This window comes from Heterodontus francisci, chromosome 17, assembly GCF_036365525.1.
Source record: "Heterodontus francisci isolate sHetFra1 chromosome 17, sHetFra1.hap1, whole genome shotgun sequence".
Taxonomy (NCBI): Eukaryota; Metazoa; Chordata; class Chondrichthyes; order Heterodontiformes; family Heterodontidae; genus Heterodontus; species Heterodontus francisci.
Genome location: NC_090387.1, coordinates 86,578,560 through 86,600,823, shown reverse-complemented (window position 1 = coordinate 86,600,823; position 22,264 = coordinate 86,578,560). Strand labels below are relative to the sequence as shown.

The following is a 22,264-nucleotide window of genomic DNA, read 5'->3' as shown; positions in this document are numbered from 1 at the left end:
CACTCAACTTGTCCAAATCATCCTGAAGCCTCTCTGCATCCTCCTCACAACTCACCCTCCCACCAATTTTGTGTCATCTGCAAATTTGAAGATATTACATTTAGTTCCCTCATCTAAATCATTAATATATATCGTGAATAGCTGGGGTCCTAGCACCGATGCCTGTGGTACCCCACTGGTCACTGCCTGCCATTCAGAAAAAGACCCATTTATCCCTACTCTTTGTTTCCTGTCTGCCAACTAATTTTCTATCCATCACAATACACTACCCCCAATCCCATGCGCTTTAATTTTACACACTAATCTCTTATGTGGGACTTTATCGAAAGCCTTCTGAAAGTCCAAATAAACCACATCCACTGGTTGCCCCTCATCAACTCTACTTTTTAGTTTCAGTTTTTTTAGTTTTAGAGATACAGCACCGAAACAGGCCCTTCGGCCCACCGAGTCTGTGCCGACCATCAACCACCCATTTATACTAATCCTACACTAATTCCATATTCCTACCACATCCCCACCTGTCCCTATATTTTCCCTACCACCTATCTATACTAGGGGCAATTTCTAATGGCCAACTTACCTATCAACCTGCAAGTCTTTGGCATGTGGTGAGGAAACCGGAGCACCCGGAGGAAACCCATGCAGATACAGGGAGAACTTGCAAACTCCACACAGGCAGCACCCGGAATTGAACCCGGGTCGCTGGAGCTGTGAGGCTGCGGTGCTAACCACTGCATGATTTTCCTTTCGTAAATCCATGCTGAATCTGCCCGATTCTGCCACTGTTCTCTAAGTGCTCTGCGATAAAATCTTTGATAATGGACTCCAGAATTTTCCCCACTACCGATATCAGGCTGACTGGTCTATAATTCCCTGCTTTCTCTCTACCTCCCTTTTTCAATAGTGGGATTACATTAGCTACCCTCCAATCTGTAGGAACTGTTCCAGAGTCTATAGAATCTTGGAAGATGACCACCAATGCATCCACTATTTCTAGGGCCACTTCCTTAAGTATTCTGGGATGCATACCATCAGGCCCTGGAGATTTATCGGCCTTCAATCCCATCAATTTCCCCAACACCATTTCTCTACTAATACTGATTTCCTTCAGTTCCTCTTTCACTAAGCCCTGTGTTCCCCAACATTTCTGGTATGACATTTGTGTCCTCCTTTGTGAAGACAGAACCAAAGTATGCATTTAGTTGGTCAGCCATTTCTTTGTTCCCCATAATAAATTCCCCTGTTTCTGATTGTAAGGGACCTACATTTGTCTTCACCAATCTTTTTCTCTTCACATACCTATCGAAACTTTTACAGTCAGTTTTTATGTTCCCCGCAAGCTTGCTCTCTATTTTCCCCTTCTTAATCAATCCCTTGGTCCTCCTTTGCTGAATTCTAAACTGCTCCCAATCCTCAGGTCTGTTTTTTTTTCTGGCAGATTTATATGTCTCTTCCTTGGATCTACTGCTATCTCTAATTTCCCTTATAAGCCATGGTTTGGCTACCTTTCCCGTTTTACTTTTGCGCCAAACAGGGATAAACAATTCTTGCAGTTCATCCATGCGCTCTTTAAATGTGTGCCATTGCCTATCCACCGTCATCCCTTTAAGTAATGTTTCCCAATCCGTCATAGCCAACTCGCGCCTCATACCTTCGTAGTTTCCTTTACTAAGATTCAGGACTCTAGTCTCAGAATCAACTACGTCACTCTCCATCTCGATGAAGAATTCTATCATATTATGGTCGCTCATCCCCAAGGGGTCTCGCACCACTAGATTGTCAATTATTCCTCTCTCATTACACAATACCCAGTCTAAGACGGCCTGTTCTCTAGTTGGTTCCACAACGTATTGGACCATCCCATATACACGCCAAGAATTCCTCCTCTACGGTATTGTGACTAGCTTGATTTGCCCAATCTATATGCAGATTAAAATCACCCAGAATTACAGATGTTCCTTTATCGCATGCGTCTCTAATTTCCTGTTTAATGCCATTCCCAACACCACTACAGTTTGGGGGTCTATATACAACCCCTACTAACGTTTTTTGCCCCTTAGTGTTTCTCAGCTCAACCCATACAGATTCCACATCGTCAGAGCGAATATCTTTCTTCATTATTGCGTTAATTTCCTCTTTAACCAGCAATGCAACTCCACCACCTTTGGCTTTTTGTCTGTCTTTTCTAAATACTGCATACCCCTGGTTGTTCATTTCCCATCCCTGGTCACCTTGCAGCCATGTCTCCGTAATCCCGACTATATCATACCCGTTTACATCTATTTGCGCGATTAATTCATCCAATTTATTGCGAAAGCTCCGCGCGTTAATGCACAAAGCCTTAAGAACATTACCTGTCCCCTTCCCACTATTTTTCACTGTGGCCCTGATTGATTCTGGCCCTTGATTTCTCTGCCTATCACTTTTCTTATTCCCCTTACTGTCTTTTGTTCTTATCTTTGATCCCCCCTCCTCTGACTCCTTGCAAAGGTTCCCATCCCCCTGCCATTTTAGTTTAAACCCTCCCCAACCACTCTAGCAAATACTCCCCCTAGGACATCAGTCCCGGTCCTGCCCAGGTGTAACCTGTCCAGTTTGTACTGGTATCAACTCCCCCAGAACCGGTCCCAATGTCCCAGGAATCTAAAACCCTCCCCCTCACACCATCTCTTCAGCCACGTATTCATCCGATATATCCTGCTATTTCTACTCTGACTAGCACGTGGCACTGGTAGTAATCCTGAGATCACTATCTTTGAGGTCCTGCTTTTCAACTTACTTCCTAGCTCCCTATATTCTGCTTTCAGGACCTCATCCTTTTTTTTAACCTATGTCGTTTGTACCAATGTGTACCACGACCACTGTTCGTTCACCCTCCTCCTTCAGAATGTCCTGTAACGGCTCTGAGACATCCTTGACCCTAGCACCAGGGAGTGCACTTCAACAGGAGACTAATGGAAAAGCTGAAAACTTTGCCAGCTGAGGTACACCTCACATCACCAATAAGGTGGAGACCATCTGTAGATGCAGCCCAGGATTGGATCCGAGAACACCGAAGATGAGAGGCAGAATTTAATGCAGCCATATAAAGCGAGTATGGTGGCATGGGGAACAGAGAATCGCCTCAGAACAATCCACCCCGTTAACTGGCATCGTGAAGTCGGTACCAGATCTTGTCAACAACAGAAGCACCATGACAGCATTGACGCCCCAACATGATGGGAATCTATTTTAGATTTCTGAACTACTTTTATAAATGCATTTAAATATAATTATTTCCGATTTAATGGTTGGCCCTTGATTTTGTGAACAGCGGACAGCAGTCATGTGCCTTTGTGTTCATGGCGATTAAAACTTGGCAGCACCGAGGCGAGAAGCGACATTGCAGAGGCAGCCTGTGAATTTCAGTATAGGGGACGCAGACTGTTCGTAAGATCATTGCCCGACTGCGTTGCTGTGCACTCTGCAAGGGGGTTCGTGATCTCGGGGGCTCTGCAAGGGGGTTCAGGGTCTTGGGGGCTCTGCAAGGGGTTCAAGTTGTCGGGGGGTCTGCAAGGGGCTTCAGGATCGTCGGAACTCTGCAAGGGCTTAGTGTGGGTTTGGGGGGGTTGCATTGGTTGCTAAACTGCTGTGTTATGTGCTTGGTCACTCATACTGCTGCAATAGATGGTGGGTTATCACCAAGGTTGGGCTCTGTGGTCCATCAGGGAGACCGCCCAGAGAATTGTCAAAAGCTTGGCGGTCAAGGAAGGGTTGTCTCTGCATCGACAGCGATCTACAGGTTCACAGGTCACCTGGCATGGGTCTCATACAGCCTGTATATTTGGATCCGTGGCATGACGTGCTGCCTCGGACGGAGGGAGGACCAAGCTCCACGACGAGTAGCAATCTCTGGGACTTAGGGGTCACCACATGCCAATGGCCCTGAAGATCACCATGGCATTCAACTTCTACACATCCGGATCTTTCCAGAGATCCAACAGGGATATGTGCGGGGCCGCCCAGGCATCAGCCCACCACTGCATCAAGGAGGTGAGCAATGCCCTATTCAAGAGGGCCAGCAACTATGTGCACCACTGGACTGACCCTGACAGTCATGCCAATCGGGCCATCAGTTTCGGAGGCATCGCTGGATTCCCCCAGGTGCAGGGTATGATAGATTGCTCACATGTGGCCATCAAGGCTCCAACGGACCAGCCGGCCGCCTTCATCAATGGGAAGGGCTTCCATTCAATCAATGTTCAACTGGTCTGCGACCACCGAAAACATTTTCTGCAGGTGTGTGCCCACTTCCTGGGAAGCAGCCATGGACACCTACATACTTCGACAGTCCAAGGTGCCATAGATTTTCTGGCGCCCCCTCCCACCTTCAGGGATGGATTCTCGGGGACAAGGGCTACCCATTGAAGACTTGGCTTCTGATGTCTGTGAGGAACCCTCGCAATACAGAGGGGGAGAGGTACAATAAATGCCATGGTTCCACTCGAATAACCATCGAGCAGGCTATTGTGCTACTCAAGATGTGATTCCACTGCCTTGATTGATCTCGTGGAACCCTGCAGTATGCCCCAGCAAGGGTCTCGGGTATCGTGGTGGTCTGCTGCATTCGACATAATCTAGCACTGCAGAGGGGGGGGAGGCCTTCCATGAAAATGAGATGCCTGAGTGACACTCATCCACCGACGAGGAGGATACAGAGGAGGGAGAGGGACAAGCAGCAATGGATGAAGACCTTGTGCTGGAGGATAGGACAGGTTTAGTGACGCATAAAGGAGGCAAGAGACAACCTCATAATTAGCCATTGCCAGCCACGCTGATGTCCACTCCCTGAGAATCCAAAAAAGATTGATCTTCATGCATGTAATCGGTCGCCTTCCCTCACTTCCCTCATTTGTGTTCCCTTACTGGCGACCCGTTGCAATGCGCGCTAGTGCCCATGAGAGAACATATAATTAAGGGCTGTGGTCACATTGGCATGCTAATGAGAGCTATGGTCATATTGGCATTGCACTAAGGGGGAAGGGGGAAGTTAGAAGCTCACAATTAAGGCGTAATGGAACACGGCCTTCAGACAATTATGATGAATTATTTGCACAAAACAACATTTAATTAATCACTACATTACATATTTCCTACACTCATGAGTCCCAAAGTGTGACTAGATGGTCTTAATACGTTTACGAGTGCTTCTACGTGGTGTGATCCCTGCGATAGCAGCTGGGCTGGAGGCAGGCTGCTGATCAGGCTGCCTCTCGGCCTATGATGACTTTGTCGGGGGTCCTCTGGCTGCCTGAGGCCTGGAGAGCCCCGGCTAAGTGAGGCTGTCCTGCTTTGGTGCAGGACTCTCCTCAGGTATTGTAGCTGCCGGAACTAGGTTACTGGCAGAGGAGCTGAGTGGAGCCCTCAGACGTGGATGGCAGCTGCTCCTCGTCCCTTTGAAGGTTCGGTTGAATCTTCCTGCTCACCAGAGGACGAGGAGTGGAAGAAGTCTCCAGGCTCCTGTTCCTTCTCTCACCTTGCCACTGTTGTATCAAGCTCATGGCCAAGGCGATGGTTTGCAGGTCTGTGCGCATCTGTGGGATCAGGCTCTCCATGAGGGTTGCCAACCTCTCGATGGAGGAAGCCATGAGCTCACATGCCAGAGATATGGCAGCAATCATGGCATAGATGGACTCCTCCATCATCTGCTCATGGCTGTGCATGGCCTCTGGCATCTCTGTCAGATATTGCCTTACCTCTCCCAGCGACTTCAGTATGCCCTGTGCTGTAAACACCAAAGGCTCGTCATCAGCTTGGAACTCAGCATGGGCCTGGTCACCCACAGTCCTCCAACTGTCATAGGCCTTGGTTGTCTCAGCCCCAGCTAGCTGACTGGGCGTGTCTGTGCTGCTCTCACCAGCTTGTGACCCTGATTTTAAAGATGAGAGTTTAAACCCATCGAGGTGAAAGTATCTGTGCTGGTAGAAGGTGCAGGAGAGTCATAGGACAGTGCATCCTCTGAGTGGTCCTCCTCACCAGGGATTGACAGCTGTCCCCCTGTAGTTGCAGTTTCCTGCAAGCACCTACCTACATGAGAGAACACAAATATGTGTGAGTTCGGCTGTGTAGATCTCATCATGCCAACCATGCGTGATGTGGGTCACCAAGATTAATGATTATATCAATGTAAGCCAATCCTTAGTCTCTTGCGCAGAGACTCCAGTCTCTCTGTTCGAGACTGCGCAGGCACCCTGGGTCCCCGCCAGTTTCAACACCTCTTCCTCAGCAGTGATGGGAAGACACAAATCTGGAACTCCACTGCTAGTCTGGGCCATTTCCTTCCTGTTGTGGGCCCTCTTGTCCTGTATGAGGAAGGTTGGAAATAGTAGAAATTGGCAGAGAGATCAACAGTCAGCCCCTCATTCCCTACTGGGGGATCTGATATCTCTCATGCTGTTATACACTGTCAGGGGAGTTAATGGAGGTGAGCAATGAAGGGAGGTGGCCTGTTGCCGAGATGCAGCCTCTGCCATCACAGTGGTAGTGCCACCCTCTGTATGTCGCGCAACCTTCTGGCTAGTCACATGCAATCCCCAAAAAGGAGAGTGGTATATAGCACTCACCTTGGCCGAACACAGGAAGTCATTGAACCTCTTTTGACACTGCACCCAGTTGTGCTGGGTGACCCCACGGCTGCTAACCTTCTCAGCAATCTTCACCCAGGCTTGCTTGGTCAGGCGGGAGGACCTCTTCTTGTCTTCTCTGGGGAAAAGAAACTCCGGCATTTCCCTTGCAGCCTGGAGGAGATACCGCAGGGAGGCATCACTGAGTCATGGGACCACCCTGCAACTTGCTTCGACCATCCTGTGCTGTCCTCCTCGGGGGTAGAAGGGGTAGTTGGGTGGGATCATGAATCAGTTCGACAATGTTTTCACCAGTCAAATGAAAGCTGCCCATGACTCTAAGGCAGGAGTGAATGCAAGGCTGGCAGGCTTTTAAATATGGCGCCAGTATCTGCTCCAAAGTCATCTGATGCCATAATTAGCGACTCGCCTCCCGCCCTGCCACATGATTGACCCGTGCCTCCACAATGCAAAGTGGCTGCCCACGCGACGGACAGGAATGGCAACTCATTAAATTCAGCACGAGAAGTGCAGAAATATTAAAGGCAGGGAGCAGAAATGGAGGTGGGTGTGGGGGTGCATGGTGGTGGGTGTTGGTGAGGCAGGAGGGGAAGGGACCTGGTCCCAAATGTTTTGCTGTTAGCTGATGCATTCTCAACTGGACCTTTATTGAGTCTGTTCACTGTTGTTTATAAAAGCTGTGATTTTAAGACGATTTTTTAAGCTCTAAAGAGAACTCCTTAGAGCAGAGAAAATTATGGGAGATTTAATAGTTCAAAATCATGAAGAATTTTGATAAAATAAATAAGGAGAAACTGTTTATGCAGGCAGGTGGGTTAATCACCAAAGGACACTGATTTCAGGTAATTGGCAAAAGAATCAGAAAATACATTAGCAAAAAAAAAGGTGAGTTATTTTTGTGGTCTGGAATGCACTCCCTGAAAGGGTGATGGAAGCAGACTCAATAATAACTTTCAAAAGAGAATTGGATAAATGCTTGAAGTGGAATAATTCAGTGATTGCACAGAGTGGTCGCAAATAGAGTGCAACGTAAGGAGAATGTAAAAGTTGTAATTTGGTGAGAGTGGCAATTCTCTGGTAAATAGTTGGTGAGCAGTCTCAAACTCAAATTTAGTTTAGCATTTTGAATTTAACTTAGATTAAATTATCTTCGAACTTTAAAAAGCGTAAAAGAAACTGTTACTGGTAGTTAACTGCCAATCATCTCTAAGTGATTGCCTGAATAGGGATTAATTACGGTGATTAAGCTGAGTGAGCACTTGTAACTTGGATGTGGCTCACAAAGATGTGTAAAAGCAAACTGTATCTGCTGGCACAAAGAGTGATTTTAAATGGAATGCATAGTAAACAGAGTGGAAAAGTTGGGAATTTGGTGAGAGTGGGAGTTTGGTTGACTTGGAGTGCAAGTTGGACACAGTCCAACGACATGAGGGTGGAGGAGAAATATCTGGTCAGTTTGCTCCAGACCTTGGTCAAACCTTGTAGAGAGGTGCAGGGCCAGAATGGGGTAGTGTGACTGATAGTGTAAAGAATAAGGGGAACTATGGTGGGATAGAGAATGAGGAGCCAGCGAAACTGATCCTATCCAATGTATTTGCTACTGTGAAGATAAGGATACAAACTATTGGAATGACAGCCAAAATGCTGACCACAGTACCTTGAAGCAGGAGACTGTGAAAAGGGGGAGGAAGACGAGGAGGAGGAAGGGAAGCCTAATGTGGTAGATGTAGGGAATTCAATAAATAGGATGACAGAAATAATTGAGGGTCCTCAACTATGTTGCCTACCTGGTGCCCAGGTGAAGGACGTCTTGAAAAGGCTTGGAAGGATATCGGAGAGGGAGGGGCAGGATCCAGTTGTTGTGATCCATGTTTTGACCAACAACATAGAGAAGCGTAGGCAAAGAGGTCCTGTTGGCAGAGTACCAGGAACTAGGAGCCAATTAAAAAGCAGGACCAAAGGGGTAAAATTTTTTTTTGCTGTGATTTTTCTTAGGGGTCTGGCCTCTGGGAATTGGGTGGCCATATCCATGCTTGTTAAGAGATATTGGGCTGGATTTTGTTCTCAGCCTGACATAAAAATTTAAATTGTAAATTTTTCACACAAAGGATAGTGGGTATCTGGAATGAGCTGCGAGAGGAGGTGGTGGAGGCAGGAACAGTAGCAACATTTAAGAGGTACTTGGATGAGCAAGGCATAGAAGGATATGGAATTAATGCAGGCAGATGGGATTAGTATAGATATGCGTTATGGTCGGCATGGACGGGGTAGGTCGAAGGGCCTGTTTCTATGCTGTACGACTCTATGACCTTAAGCATTATAATTTCTGGGTTATTACCTAAGGCACATGCAAATTGGCATAGGTATAAGCAGATTCAGGATGTAAACATGTGGCTGAAGGAGTAGCGTGGGAAGAGGGGATCCATTTCAAGGGACACTGGCAGCAGTACTGGGACAGAAAGGAATTGTACTGTTGGGATGGCACCACCTGAACGGGGCTGGTACCAGGATCCTAGCAGATAGGAAAAATAGGGCAGTCACGAGGATGTTAAACTAGCAAATGGGGGTGGAGCTCAGGTGGAAAAGGTAGTATCTATAATAGTTTGAAAACAAACAAAAGGGAAGAGAGTAATGGTCAGAATTTGTGCTATAGGCACTACAAGTAAAGGTAAAACTAAAAGATGTAAAGTAATTAAGCCAGGAGAGAGAATTAAGAAGCATGTGAGTAAAACATTAGAGCAGAAGTACAGGTTAGGGTGTATTGCGTAAATCAGCGTTCTTCATACAAACGCACTGAGTATAAGTAAACAACTGAATGAATTGCAGGTGCAAATTCAACTTGGAAGGTATGACATGGTAGCCATTTCAGAGACATGGATGCAAGACAGTCAGGACAGGGAACTAAATATACCAAGTTATAATGTCTACAAAAAGCTAGGGAAAATGGTCGAAAGGGAGGAATAGCCTTGGTGATTTTGGATGAAATTACTTCAATAAATGAGATATAACGAAAGGTAAGCAGGCAATAGAGACATTATGGGTAAAATTACGAAATAGAAAACGATTTAAGACTGCAGTGGGATTTGTATATAGGCCTCCCGGTAGCAGCTGTGAAATGGTAGCAGCTGCGAAGTAGCAGCATGTATAAATACAGATTAGGCAAGCATGTAACAAGGGCAGAGTGGTTTAAATGGGGTTTTTAATTTTCATACAGATTGAGATAAGCAGACTAACTCATATCAGAAAGGTGAATTTCTTGAGTGTATTTAGGATAGATTTCTGCAACAATAGGCTGAATTGCGTTTGGAAGACAGGGTTCCCAGCAGCAGGTCGGAGGGTGGGCGTAGACCCTCCGTTGGACCCCAGTAGCAATTTAACAACTGGCAAGTGATTAACTGCCCGCTGTCGGGGACACTGTCCCTTTAAGGGATAAGCACCTGCCTCCAAAAGCTGCCAGCCAAAGGGAAGGGCAGCAGCTCTTGGAGGCAACTGCCACCACTGCAGGAGGCCCTGCAATACCAAGGAAGCCGTAGACCCCAGGACAAGTGAGTGGGATTGGGGTCGCCGGGGCCATTCAGGCAGGCACCGGCGACGGGGTGGTGTTACTGAGGGTAATTTTGGGGGGGTAGAGGGGGAAGTCTCCCCAGGGGTGCAGCGATCACTGCCGGGGGGGGCCCTCTGGGGCCTAGATTGCCCAACCCAGCTAGGTTTAATCTGGCAGTGCCTCCTCATGGCCGCCCCTCCACCTTCCATTAAATTGAGGCGGAAGCAGGAAGAGGCCCTTAAGAGGCCATTAATTGGCCACTTCAAGGCCTCAATTGGCCTGGGCAGGAAGGCTGTACTCGGCCGTTCCTGCCTCGGACTAAATTGGAAGGAGCAGGAAGGCGACAGGCACTCCTCCCTCAACCCCCACCTTCAGATGCAATTTTATGGGTCCTCCATCTTCCAATGCAATTTTATGGGCCCCCCCCACTCTGTTCCCATCCTGTTGGGGGTCCTTACAATTCCGCCTAATATGTCCTAAAGCCAACAAGGGGGCAGGCCATTTCAGATTTAGTAATGAGTGACAAGTCAGGTTAAATTAACAGCCTAACACTGCATGAATATTTATCTAATACGATCAGAACATGATCAAGTTCAACATAGTGTTTGAAAGGGAGAAATGTAAAACTACTAAACTTGTAGACTTGGGTAAATTATAGTGTGATACGACAGAGACTGTCTACATAAACCAGGCAAACCTATTAATGAGTAAAATGACAGATGATCAGTGGCAGATGTTCAAAAAAGAATTTAATGTGCTCCAGAACCAAAGGGCCAAGAGCTCTACTTGAGAGCTACATGAGAGAGAAAAACCAAGGAATTATAGACCAGTTAGCCTAACATCTGTTTTCAGGAAATTACTAGAATTCATAATTAAGGACAGAGTAACTGAACACCTCAAAAATTTTCAGCTGGTCAGAGAGAGCCAGCATGAATTTGCAAAGTGTCGGTCATGCCTGACAAACACCTGATTGCATTTTTTGAAGAGGTGATTAAAATAGTGAACAAGGGAATGAATGTGAATGTCATTTAAATGGAGTTCCAGAAGGCATTTGATAAAGTCCCTCATAAGAGGCTGTTAGCTAAAGTTGAAGTTCATGGAATTTTGAGGATGTAACTAGCAGAATAGATAAGGGGGGAATCAGTGAATGTGGTGCATTTGGATTTTCTGAAGGCTTTCAGTAAGCTCCCACACAAGAGGTTCGTAAACAAAATTAGAGCACATGGGATTGGGGGCAATGTACTGGCATGGATTGAGAATTGGTTAATGGACAGAAAACAGAGAGTAGGAATAAACGGGGCATTCTCAGGTTGGCAGGCTGTGACTAGTGGGATACTGCAAGGATCAGTGCTTGGTCTGCAGCTATTCACAATCTATATCAATGACTTGGATGTGGGCTCAAATGTAATGTTTCCAAGTTTGCTGATGACATAAAACTAGGTGGGAATGTGAGTTGTGAGGAGATGCAAAGAGGCTTCAAGGGGATTTTGACAGCTAGGGGAGTGGGCAAGAACATGGCAGATGGAATATAATGTGGAGAAAAGTGAGGTTATCCACTTTGGTAGGAAAAACAGAAATGCAGAGTATTTCTTAAATGGTGAGTTGATGTCCAAAGGGACCTGGGTATCCTTGTTCATAAGTAACTGAAAGCTAACATGCAGGTGCAGCAAGCAATTAGGAAGGAAAATGGTATGTTGGCCTTTATTGCAAGAGGATTTGAGTACAGGAGGAAAGAAGTCTTGCTCCAATTGTATAGAGCTTTGGTGAGACCGCACCTGGAGTAGTGTTTACAGTTTTTGTCTCCTTACCTATAGAATGATATACTTGCCATAGAGGGAATGCAACAAAGGTTCACCAGACTGATCCCTGAATGGCAGGATTGTCCTGTGAAGAGAGATTGAGGAGACTGTGTCTGTATTCTCCAGAGTTTAGAAGAATGAGAGGTGATCTCATTTGAAGCATTCAAAATTCTTACAGGGCTTGACAGTTTTGATGCTGGAAGTATGTTTTCCCTGGCTGAGGGGGCAGGGGTGGGGTGGTCTAGAACCAGGGGGCACAGTCTCAGAATAAGAGATAGGCCATTTAACACTGAGACGAGGAGGAATTTCTTCACTCAGAGGGTGGTGTATCTTTGGAATTCTCTACTTCAGAAGGCTGTGGAGGCTCAGTCATTGAGTATGTTTAAGACAAAGATCGATAGGTTTCTCGATATTAAAGATACCAAGGGATATGGGAATAGTGCAGCAAAATGGCTTTGAGGTAGAAGATCAGCCATGATCTAGTTGAATGGCGGAGCAGGCTCGAGGGGCCGAATGGCCTACTCCTGCTCCTATTTCCTATGTTCCAGTCAATCCTGCAAAGCTATCCTCAATAACATCTGGGGACTTGTCTTAAAATTGGGAGAGCTGTCCCACAGAGCAGTCAAGCAACAGCCTAACATAGTCATACTCACCAAATCATACCTCACAGCTAATCTTCCAGACTCCTCCAACACCATCTCTGGGTTGGCCTGGTCCCACCAGAGGTGGCGGCAGAGTGATATACAGTCAGGAGGGAGTGGCCCTGGGATTCCTCAACATTGACTCTGGACCCCATGAAGTCTCATGGCATCAGGTCAAATATGGTCAAGGAAATCTCTTGCTGATTACCATCTACCGCCCTCCGAGAGCTGATGAATCAGTACCACTCCATGCTGAACACCACTTGGAAGAAGCACTGAGACTAGCAAGGGCACAAAATGTACTCTGAGTGGGGGGCTTCAATATCCATCATCAAGAGTGGCTCAGAAGCACCACTACTGATTGAGCTGGCCAAATCCTGAAGCACATATCTGCCAGGTGAGGCCTGCAGCTGGGGATGAGAGAACAAACAAGAGGGAAAAACATACTTGACATCGCCCTCACCAATCTACCTGTCTCAGATGCAAATGCAGTATTCGTAGGATCCCCACAATGAGGGCACCCTCCATCGTGTGACATCCACTTATGTCCGTGCTAAATGGGATAGATTCAGAACATATCTCACAGCTCTAAACTGGGCATCCGTGAGATGCTGTGGGCCATCTGCATCAGCAGAATTGTATTCGACCACAATCTGTAATCTCATGGTGCAGCATATTCCTCACTCTACCATTACCGTCAAGCCAGGGAATCAACCCTGGTTCAATGAGGAGTATAGGAGAGCATGCCAGGAGCAGCTACATGCATACCTAAAAATGGGGTGCCAACCTGGTGAAGCTGCAACACAGGACTACATGCGTCATAAACGCAGCATGTTATAGACAGAGCTAAGCAATCCGATAACCAACAGATCAGATTAAGCTCTGCAGTCCTGCCACATCCAGTCATAAATGGTGGTGGACAATTAAATAACTAATCAGAGGACAAGGCTCCACAAATATCCCCATCTCAACATTACAGATACCAGTCTTCAGCCACTCCACATGATATCAAGAAACGGCTAAATGCACTGGTTACAACACTGGCATCTACCCAACAATGTGGAAAATTGTCCAGGTGTGTCCTGTCCACAAAAAGAAAGTCAAATCCAATCCAGCCAATTACCGCACCATCAGTCTATTTTCAAACATCAGCAAAGTGATGAAAGGTGTCATTGACAGTCATATCAAGCAGCCCTTACTCACCAATGGCTTGCTCACCAATGCTCAGTTTGGGTTCCGCCAGCACCACTCGGCTCCAGACCTCATTACAGCCTTGGTCCAAACATGGACAAAGAGCTGAATTGCAGAAGTGAGGTGAGGGTGACGGCCCTTGACATCAAGATAGCATTTGACTGAAAGTGGCTTCAAGGAGCCCTAGCAAAATTGATGTCAATGGGAATCATGGAGGAAAGCTCTCCACTGGTTAGAGTCATATCTAGCATAACGAAGATGGTTGCGATTGCTGGAGGCTAATTAATTCAGCCCCCAGGACATTGCTGCAGGAGTTGCTCAAGTAAGTGTCCTGGGCCCAACTATCTTCAGCTGCTTTCTCAATGACCTTCCCTTCCATCATAAGGTCAGAATAGAGGATGCTCAATGATGATTGCACAATGTTCAGCATCATTCACGACTACTCAGATACTGAACAGTCCGTGTCCATATCAGCATGACGTGTAAAACATTCAGGCTTGAGCTGATAAGTGGCAAGTAACATTCGCAATGCACAAGTGCCAGGTAATGGCCATCTCCTACAAGAGAGAATCTAACCATCTCCCTTTAATGTTCAACAGCATTATCATCACTGAATCCTCCACCATCAACATCCTGGGGTTACCATGGATCAGAAACTTAACTGGACCAACCATACAAATACTGTGCCGACAAGAGCAGGTCAGAAACTGGGAATACTGTGGCGAGTAGCTCACCTTCTGACTCCCCAAAGCCTGTCTACCATCTACAAGGCCCAGGTCAGGAATTTAATGGAATACTCTCCGCTTGCCTGGATGAGTATGGCTCCAATAACACTCAAGAAGCTCGACAACATTCAGGAGAAAGCAGCCCGCTTTATTGGCACCCATCCACAACCTGAAACATTCACTCCCTCCACCATCAATGCAGAATGGCAGCAGTGTGTACCATCTACAAGATGAACTGCAGCAACTCACCAAGCCTCCTCTGACAGCACCTTCCAAACCTGTAACCTTTACCACCTAGAAAGATAAGCGCAGCTGAAGCAAGGCAACACCACCACTTGCAAGTTCCCTGAACTTGGAACTACATCGCCATTCCTTCACTGTTGCTGGGTCAAAATCCTGGAACTCCTTGTTGAACAGTTCTGTGGGTTTGCCTAGCCACATGGACTGTAGCAGTTCAAGAATGAGGCTCAGCACCATCTTCTCAATGTCAGTTAGGGATGGGCAACAAATGCTGGCCTTGCCAGTGATGCTCACATCCAAGAATGAATAAAGAACAAAAATGTCAATCTTGTTACGAACACTGGACTCTGTAGTACAGTTACATTTTTTAAAACTGTGATCTTTAATGCAGTGTAAAATGGAGTCAGAGGAGAGATGTGACCTCACACGAGAATTGTACAGAGACAAGCCAGGGGTCTTTGTTATATGAGAACAAAGAACCCAAATCAAAGACCCTTTTGAAAGCAGAGTGCAAGGATGTAACACCTAAAGGGCAATGTGTTTCACTCTCCCAGTCTCTCAGATTGTAAGTAGGGAGCCAGCAGCTCTAAAATGCAAATTCGAGTTGCAATTGTTAACACCTGGAAACAAAGGAAGGCCCAGTTGGTTTTGCTATGGACTTATGGATTCCGAAAATTGTAAAATGCAAACGACTATTGACTTTTGAACTGGATAAATTCAAGGTCTGGGGACTGAAACGAAGAAGAGCAGAGTTGCAGAGCCTAAAGCAGCTGCTCTCAGATCACCCTTACAGCAAAAAGCTGCTGGGATTTCAACCCGGTTCGAAGTCTCGGTTTGCGGAGGAGAAAGGACCAATGGGGTCACCAGAGATTGCCTTATTAATGGAAGTGCAGTAAAATGTGCTTGGAGGAAGTGAGCAAAGAGGATGTTGGCTTTGAGAAGGACACTGGGAGATCCAACCCATTGCAGCTGGGAGGGGTTTGAAACTTTTAACTGCAAGGATACCTTTTCGATGAGAACACTATGTAATGTATAAATCTGGTGTGGGGTTCGATTGTGTTAATAAATTAGTGGGCAATATCTTTCTCTGTAATTTAGTGTATTAGCTACCTACTAAGTACTGTTTAGTTAATGTTATTTTTAGTCTAGTTGTGAGAGTACAAGTCTTAAAACGTGCAATCTTTGTTCTGTAATTCTTTAATCAATCCAGGGAGTTCATATCTCTTGTTTAAAATTAACAGTCTCAACTGAGGTTATAACACAATGGATCCCTCTGTCTGCCCTGGTGTTCAATTTGCAAGAATTTACATTGCTTCCCTTTAAGATAAAGCCTGCCTTTAAGAAGAGCAGGCTGCCTGTACCACGTTGTCTACCAACAATGCTGCTGGGGCTCCTGCTCTGTACAAAGCTTGCCGGCAGTATTCAGGAGACAAAAACAGTGCCAGACGTGCAACAGCTGGTGCCACAATCATTCAGATGAGATCGGTACACAAATTTTGCGTATTTCCCACCTCAATCTTAATGGGTATGGGCAGATATAAAATCATGACCATAAAACAGGCAATCCAATTTCTTATCCATCATTTCTTCCTGTCACATTCTGCTTATCTTTACCCAAATCACTCTACTGCCCTATGGCCTTAACCTTTTTCTCTAGATTTATAAATTTCCCCTTACCTGAATACTCTTCCCACCCACAGCACTTATTTTAGTTTAAAGCTCTATCTACACCCTTAGTTATTCGATTCGCCAGGACACTGGTCCCAGGTCGGTTGAAATGGAGCATATCGCAATGGAATAGATCTTCTTCCATCCACTAATGGCAGAGATTTTGAATTGTGCACATCCCTCTAGTGGGTGAGGACACCCCTCCACTGCAATTGCAGATCTATCCAGCTACCCATGTATCAGAGTTCATGGTAAATCACTAAATTCCTTGTGTGAGGGGGAACATAAAATCATACGAAATTGACAGGCAGAAAAAGACAGCTAGTCCATTAAGCCTGCCACACACAATGATGGCCAGGGGTGCACGGGAAGTGGGGAGTAGCAGCAAAGGTGGTAGGAGTGTATTATATCCACAACAAATCAATAGAGTATGATATACACAAGTCAATCTTCATCTAACCCAGATTGCTTATTTACCTTTTGCAATCCTCTGCAGTGAGAGCGAAGAGCGTGAGACTGAGTGGAAACAGTGTGAGAGGACAACAGATAAACGCAGAAGAATGGGTTGCAGAGAGTTGGTGAGAGCGGAGAGAGTAAACCTGAGGGGAAACCTCGAAAAGACAAGAAATAAAAGTGGGAGAACAGGCGGCAGAGTGCGCGGAGAAAGCAAGCATGAGGAGGGAAAACAGTGCGACGGTCAGTGAGAGTGGCCAGAGTCAATACGGAAAATGGAGACAAAATTCAGAAGTGATGGTACTGCCACAGAGTGAGGGGGTGGTGGATTATAGGCAATATTCCCTCTAACTTCTGTTTGCTGTGTGCAGCTTGTGCATGGCCTGTTTGTTTGCTGTGTGGCACATTCCTGATTACTTCACATCCATGCACTCGTGCAGCTTAAAGGGAGCATTGAAGATGGGTAAGTGCCAGTTTGTTAATTTGTTTTGTTAAATTGTTCAATTTTCACTGTTGAACTTCATATGACGGTAGTTTTCATTGTGTTTTAGATTGATAGATATAATTTCCAGTACCTCATTATCTGAGGAATTGCGAATGGTACTGAACATTGTGCAATCATCAGTGAATATCCGCACTTCTGACCTTATGATGGAGGGAAGCTCATTGATGAAGCGGCTGAAGATGTAGAGCCTAGGCCACTGCCCTGAGGAACTCCTGTAGTGATGTCCTGGGGCTGAGATGATCGGCCTCCAACAACCACAACAATCTTCCTTTGTACTCGGTATGGCTCTAGCCAGTGAAGTTTTCCCACTGATCTCCATTGACTTGAGCGTTTTACTAGGGCTCCTTGATGCCACACTTGGTCAAATACTGCCTTTACATCAAGGACAGTCACTCTAAAATTTAAAATTCTAAAATTTAGCTCTTTTATCCATGTTTGGACCAAAGTTGTAATGAGGTCCGGAGCTGGGTGGTTCTGACAGAATCCAAACTGGGCATCAGTGAGCACTTTTTGTTTTTATATCAGATTTCCAGCAACTGCATTATTTTATTTTTTCATAAGGAAATATTAGGACAGATGACCAAAAGCTTGCTCAAAGGAGTATACCCATTATTGCTATTGTCTCCGACCTCTTAACTAATTCTGCAGAAGACACACGTCCTGACAGTTCTTGATGTGACTACTTGCCTGAATATTGCTCCAAGGTTGAGAACTGGACCAAAAGGTTTGTTCGGTACAATGGTTGTTCCAATACCAGTAGCTTGCACATGGATACTCTTTGTATGACTGTTCTCTACTGCCAAGTGCAACTTGTCTTCAGACCAGATTGTGTCATCAAGATGCGCCACAACAGATAAATTTACGTGCCCAAGAGGGGGGATCACAATTTCACTGGGTTCCAAATGCCATTTAGACTTTTCTAGTGTCTGAAATAAGACAAGTCAGAGACAACTTATTAATGTCATAAAACCTGATAAACATACATCAGATCTGCAAATAAACATTATAACTGGGTCTAAAGTGGAATGTGTGACAATAGTGTATGAACATTAAATGTGTTATCACTTCCATTATAATAGCAGATAGTAAAATTTATACCAACACATTAAGTTTTCCCATAATAATATTGTGCAGTATAGCTTCTGGGCTCTAAAGTCTTCAATAGTACTATGTGCAACAGGCATCTGTAAATTTTCTATTAGCAATCAAATCTAAACTGCATATGTAAAGCACAAAATAAAGCTGATGTCATCGGAAATTTCTAAAACCTCACTGAAGTTTCCTACAGATAAAACATATAGACTTTGTGTTATTGGGAAAGTCAAAGTATAATTTATAATCAGCTGCACTCATGACAGTTTCCTGGTGAAATATGTTGTGGAACCAACTAGGGATAAAGCTATTTTAGATCTAGCACTGTGCAATGAGGCAAGGTTAATTAGTAATGCCATAGTAAAAGATCCATTGGCGAATATTGAGTTTGAAAATGACATACTTCAATCACAAACAAGATCTTAAACTTAAAACCAATTAGGTAGGTATGAAGGGAGAGCTGGCTATGGCTAATTGGGTAATAGGATAAATAGACAAACATCAAAAAAGTCAACAAACAGTAAATAAACAGCAAGATCCATCCGTAGCTTACTAAGGAGATTAAGGATAACATTAGATCAAAAGAAGAGGCTTATAATGTTGCAAAGAACAGTAGTAAGTCTGAGGATTGGAAGTATTTTAGAAACCAGCAAAGGGCCACCAAAAAGTTGATAAAAAGGGAAAAAATAGAATGAGTAAAGTAGCTAGGAATATAAAAACAGATTGCAACAGCTTTTACAAGTATATAAAAAGGAAGAGAGTAGCTAAAGTAAATCAGAAAAAGGAGAAATTATCATGGGAATGAGGAAATGGCAGAGACATTGAACGAATATTTTGTGTCTGTCTTCACAGTGGAAGACACAAGTTACATACCAGAAATAGAGGTTAACCTAGCGGCTAATAAGAGTGAGGAAATTAAGGTAATTAATATCAAGAGAGAACAAGTACAAAGGAGGAACTCAAGGAAATAAAATCCAACAAATCCCCATGGCCCAATGGCATACATCCTAGAATTCTAAAAGAGACAGCTGCAGAGATAGTGGATCTGCTTGCTATGATTTTCCAAAATTCCCAGAATTATGGAATGGTCCCAGAAGATTGGAAGTTAGCAAATGTAACGCCACTATTCAAGAAAGGAGGGAGAGAGAAACATGGAACTACAGGCCAGTTAGCCTAACAGTCGTCAGGAAAGTGTTGGAATTTATTATCAAGGAAGTCTTAATAATGCACTTAGAAAGGCATAGCATGGTTAGAACAAGTCAACATGGTTTTACGAAAGGGAAATCCTGTTTGACAAATTTATTAGATTTTTTTGAGCATGTAACTGGTCAGATAGATAAAAGGAAACCAGTAAATGTTGTATACTTGGATTTCCAAAAGGCATTCGATAAGATGCCACACAAAAGGCTAAGACACAAGATAAGGGCTCATATATTAGCATGGACAGAGGATTGGTTAATGGGCAGGAAGCAGAGAGTAGGGGTAAATGGGTATTTTCAAGTTGGCAGGCTATGACTAGTGGCGTGGCACAAGGATCAATGCTGGGGCCTCAGCTATTTACAATTTATATTAATGACAACAGCAATGCATCTAAGTTTGCAAGCTGTGAGGAGGATACAAAGAGGCTACAAAGAAATGTAGACAGATTAAAAGAGTGGGCAACAAGGTAGCAGATGGAATATAATGTGCAGAAGTGTGAGGTTATTCACTTAGGTCGTAAGAACAGAAAAGCAGAATATTTTTTAAAGCTGTGAAACTTGTAAATGTTGATGTTCAGAGAGACTTGGGTATACTCATACAAGGAACACAAAAATAAACATGCAGGTACAGCAAGCAATTCGGAAAGCAAATGGCATGTTGGCCTAAATTGCAAGGGGATTGGCATACAAGAATAAAGAAGTCTTGCTACAATCGTATGGGACTTTGGTGAGACCACACCTGGAATACTGTTTGAAATTTTGGTCTCAATATTTAAGGAAGGATATACTTGCATTGGAGGCAATACAGCGAAGATTCACTAGATTGTTCCTAGGGATGAGAGGGTTGTCCTATGATGAGAAGCTGAGTAAATTGGGTCTATATTCTCTGGAGTTTAGAAGAATGAGAGGTGATCTCATTGAAACATTCAAGATTATGAAGGGGCTTGGCAGGGTAGATACTGAGATGTTGTTTCCCCTGGTTCGGGAATCTAGAACAAGAGGGCAGTTTCAGGAGGAGCTGAAACTCATTTAGGACTGAGATGAGTTGAAATTTCTTCTCATCTAAGGGTTATGAATCTTTGGAATTCCCTACTAATAGGGTTGTGGATGCTCCATCATTGAATATATTTAAGGCTGAGTTGGACAGATTTTTGGTCTCTCAGGGAATCAAAGGATAAGGGGAGTGAACAGGAAAGTGGAGTTAAAGCCCAAGATCAGCCATGACTTCATTGAATGGCAGATCAGGCTCAACAGCCATATGATCTACTCCTCATCCAATTTCTAATGTCTTAAACAATCAAATCAATATATGTAAATTTTGTCCGCCCAGTATTACTGCATTTTCACTTCTATTAACAGGACGCACATATCCTCGATATTGATCAGCCCTTAGGGGCAAATATTCAGAATGGGAAGCCCATAAAGAAACAACAGTTTCATAGTATTACAAACACACAGTCACTGCTGAACTGTTAACTTTGAGCATTCTATCGACTGTGTATGAATTTACCATCAGCAGACAAAGTAGGGCAACCCAATAGTGTGTTTACTAATCGCACAAATGGATGTTAAACCTGTACAAGTGAACACAATATATGGTAATTTTGCTGTATAGGGCAGGAAAATGCTAGAAAACCAAAGGCGTAAAGAAAACTGGGTATAAATAAAAAGCAATGGTTGTAGTGAAGCAGCACATCAAACTTAAATATCCTTTCTGTCATCAAAAAAGCGTAGTTTACAACAGAGGAACATAAATATGTATGGATCATGAAGTGAAGAATGTTTCTAAAGCTGTCAGTTACAACAAAGACAGCTTCTCTGAAAGCTGGGTTGATAAAAGCAGATTTGTAGCTCAGTAACACAGATCAGGAGGTCTCAGATTCAATTCCCAGCCTGCAATGAGTCAACTGATCTCAGCATGAGCAGTGCTTCAGGCACAACAATTAGTCTCAGCACACTAGGAGCAAAAGGGGAAAAACAGTCAGAGTTCCAACTCCTTATCATTATCCAGTGACATTCCCTTAAACCAGTTGTGGATACTGGGCACAATCAGCTCATCTGTGATGCCACCCAGAAATGAATAGCTGCTAAGATCTGAAGTACAGGCCATTCAATGAAAATTGGTCACTTGGGTGACGTATGGAGAGCCGTTGGTATTGAAAGGTCAGGACCCCAGCAAAGGTCAAAGTTTTTGAATTTAAAATGCCACATATTCAAAAAGGTTTTACAGACATATGGCTTCTCAAAATATTCTCAAGTTCAGTATAAAATGTGGCTCCTAAACCTTTCAATCTTTGGGATGAAGGAGCTAACATACCCTGGAATTTCTGCAGCTCTAATCAGAATGATATACTGTTTTTTAGAAGTTACTCATGAACACAAAGTATCAGAGCCACGTTCATTAATCCTTCACAACAGGCTTGCCAATAAAATGTAGTAAAGTTTTTTTCGTCGCTTGCATAATGCCCTGTGGCATTTTCTGCGCAGATAGTAAATTAATTATTAGTTCTCTGTCTTGTGGAACATATTCATGTATTGATGTGCAGATCATAAATAGCCAAAATTCAATTAAATAAAATACAAG

General features: G+C 44.4%; 1 protein-coding gene across 1 annotated transcript in view; it reads right to left on the bottom strand.

The window, feature by feature from the left end:
- hydin (HYDIN axonemal central pair apparatus protein) overlaps positions 1-22,264 on the bottom strand; it is a 1,234,740-nt gene that overhangs the window by 630,606 nt on the left and 581,870 nt on the right. Inside the window, exon 20 of the mRNA XM_068049816.1 lies at positions 18,077-18,315. Within this exon, the coding sequence (XP_067905917.1) occupies positions 18,077-18,315 (239 nt within the window). The remainder of the gene's footprint in view (positions 1-18,076; positions 18,316-22,264) is intronic.